The sequence below is a fragment of the Electrophorus electricus genome, chromosome 14, assembly GCF_013358815.1.
Source record: "Electrophorus electricus isolate fEleEle1 chromosome 14, fEleEle1.pri, whole genome shotgun sequence".
Taxonomy (NCBI): Eukaryota; Metazoa; Chordata; class Actinopteri; order Gymnotiformes; family Gymnotidae; genus Electrophorus; species Electrophorus electricus.
In genome coordinates, this window is record NC_049548.1 from 22,091,897 (window position 1) to 22,093,679 (window position 1,783).

The 1,783-nt window shown below is 41.4% G+C and overlaps 1 protein-coding gene across 1 annotated transcript in view; it reads right to left on the reverse strand.

Moving 5' to 3' along the window:
* The window catches only part of LOC113590686 (cytochrome P450 4F3), a 7,582-nt gene extending 5,799 nt beyond the window's left edge, over positions 1-1,783 (reverse strand). Inside the window, exons 1-2 of the mRNA XM_027030964.2 lie at positions 1,694-1,783; positions 1,336-1,539 (exon numbers count right to left, since the gene is read on the reverse strand). Of these exons, the coding sequence (XP_026886765.2) occupies positions 1,336-1,539; positions 1,694-1,771 (282 nt within the window). The 5' untranslated portion in view covers positions 1,772-1,783. The remainder of the gene's footprint in view (positions 1-1,335; positions 1,540-1,693) is intronic.

Consider the following 1,783-nt stretch of genomic DNA (forward strand, 5'->3'; position numbering starts at 1 on the left):
GAGAGAGTAACTGATGGAGAGAGAGAAAAAGAGAGAGCAGCTGATGGAGAGAGAGAGAGTAACTGATGGAGAGAGAGAGAGCAAACACAAGGGAAGTGATCTTAACGAGATCAACTGTAAAGCTGTTATATATGGCAGTAGTTTACAGATGAGATCAACTGTAAAGCTGTTATATATGGCAGTAGTTTACAGGTGAGATCAACTGGAAAGCCGTTATATATGGCAGTAGTTTACAGATGAGATCAACTGGAAAGCTGTTATATATGGCAGTAGTTTACAGGTGAGATCAACTGGAAAGCTGTTATATATGGCAGTAGTTTACAGATGAGATCAACTGGAAAGCTGTTATATATGGCAGTAGTTTACAGGTGAGATCAACTGGAAAGCTGTTATATATGGCAGTAGTTTACAGGTGAGATCAACTGGAAAGCTGTTATATATGGCAGTAGTTTACAGATGAGATCAACTGGAAAGCTGTTATATATGGCAGTAGTTTACAGATGAGATCAACTGGAAAGCTGTTATATATGACAGTAATTTACATCTAAGATCATCTGTAAAGCTGTTATATATGGCAGTAGTTTACAGATGAGATCAACTGGAAAGCTGTTATATATGGCAGTAGTTTACAGGTGAGATCAAGTGTAAAGCTGTTATATATGACAGTAATTTACATCTGAGATCATCTGTAAAGCTGTTATATATGGCAGTAGTTTACAGCTTAGATCAACAGTAAATCTGTTATATATGACAGTAGTTTACAGCAATGATCAACTGTAAAGCTGTTATATATGGCAGTAGTTTACATCTGAGATCAACTGTACAGGAGCAGAGGGGATCTTTGACCGCAATGTAAGCACTTAAAAAAACCTCTTTATTAAAGAACCTGGTATTTTATTCCGAGTTGCTAATTCGTACTCTGAACTGACAAATTGTCTGTGATCTGTTTTTGTGCGTCACTAGAAACACAGCTGTATTTCTGCACTGCCATCATGTGGCTACAGAACTACGTCTTTGTTTCAGTAGTCTGATTGCTACGGGTTTGTGTCGTAACGTGCAGATCGACGTTTCCTGATTTGATGTTCTGTGTTGGTTTAACTGGTAGATTTGTAACTTCAGTGACACAAGCTAATAAAAATATTTTTTTAAACACAAGGTAAGCTATACCGGACCATGGACTTTCCTTTCATAAGGAACACAAACACAGCGAGACGTGTCATTTCCTCCAACACACACTCTATGCCACAGAAAAGTCAATCTCCCTAGACACACAGGCAGACTCCAGCAGGTTAGGTATAGCCTGGGTAGTCCAGGTCTTTTCCACGGAGAACTCACCATGCCCATGTGACCCAACAGCCAGTTGCGCATCGGCGGCTGCGCGAAGCAGGACAGCCCCGTGCGCTTTCGCAGCAGGTGCACGAGGCGCACCGACAGAATCAGCAGGAGCCCGACGGCGGTCAGTCCGAGAACCTCGAGCCCTGACCAGCCCAGCACGAGCGGAACAAGCAGGGCGTTCATTTTTCCAAACGAGCTTGAGTCCTGGCACAGTCAAACGCATGAGGGCAGTACGGTTAGCTCCAATATATGTAAACAATAATTAACTAAAATTAAACAAAAGAACTCATTTATCATTTAGCTAATGTCTAATTTAAGTATATCTGTAAGGTTTGTTCCAAAAGCAAACATTACCAACCGGAGCCAGTAAACTGTGAGTCAGCAGGCTAAGCCGTGTTATTTGTACACTGCAGGTCGGAGCTGTTCTGTTTTTCATGAAAAAGCATGA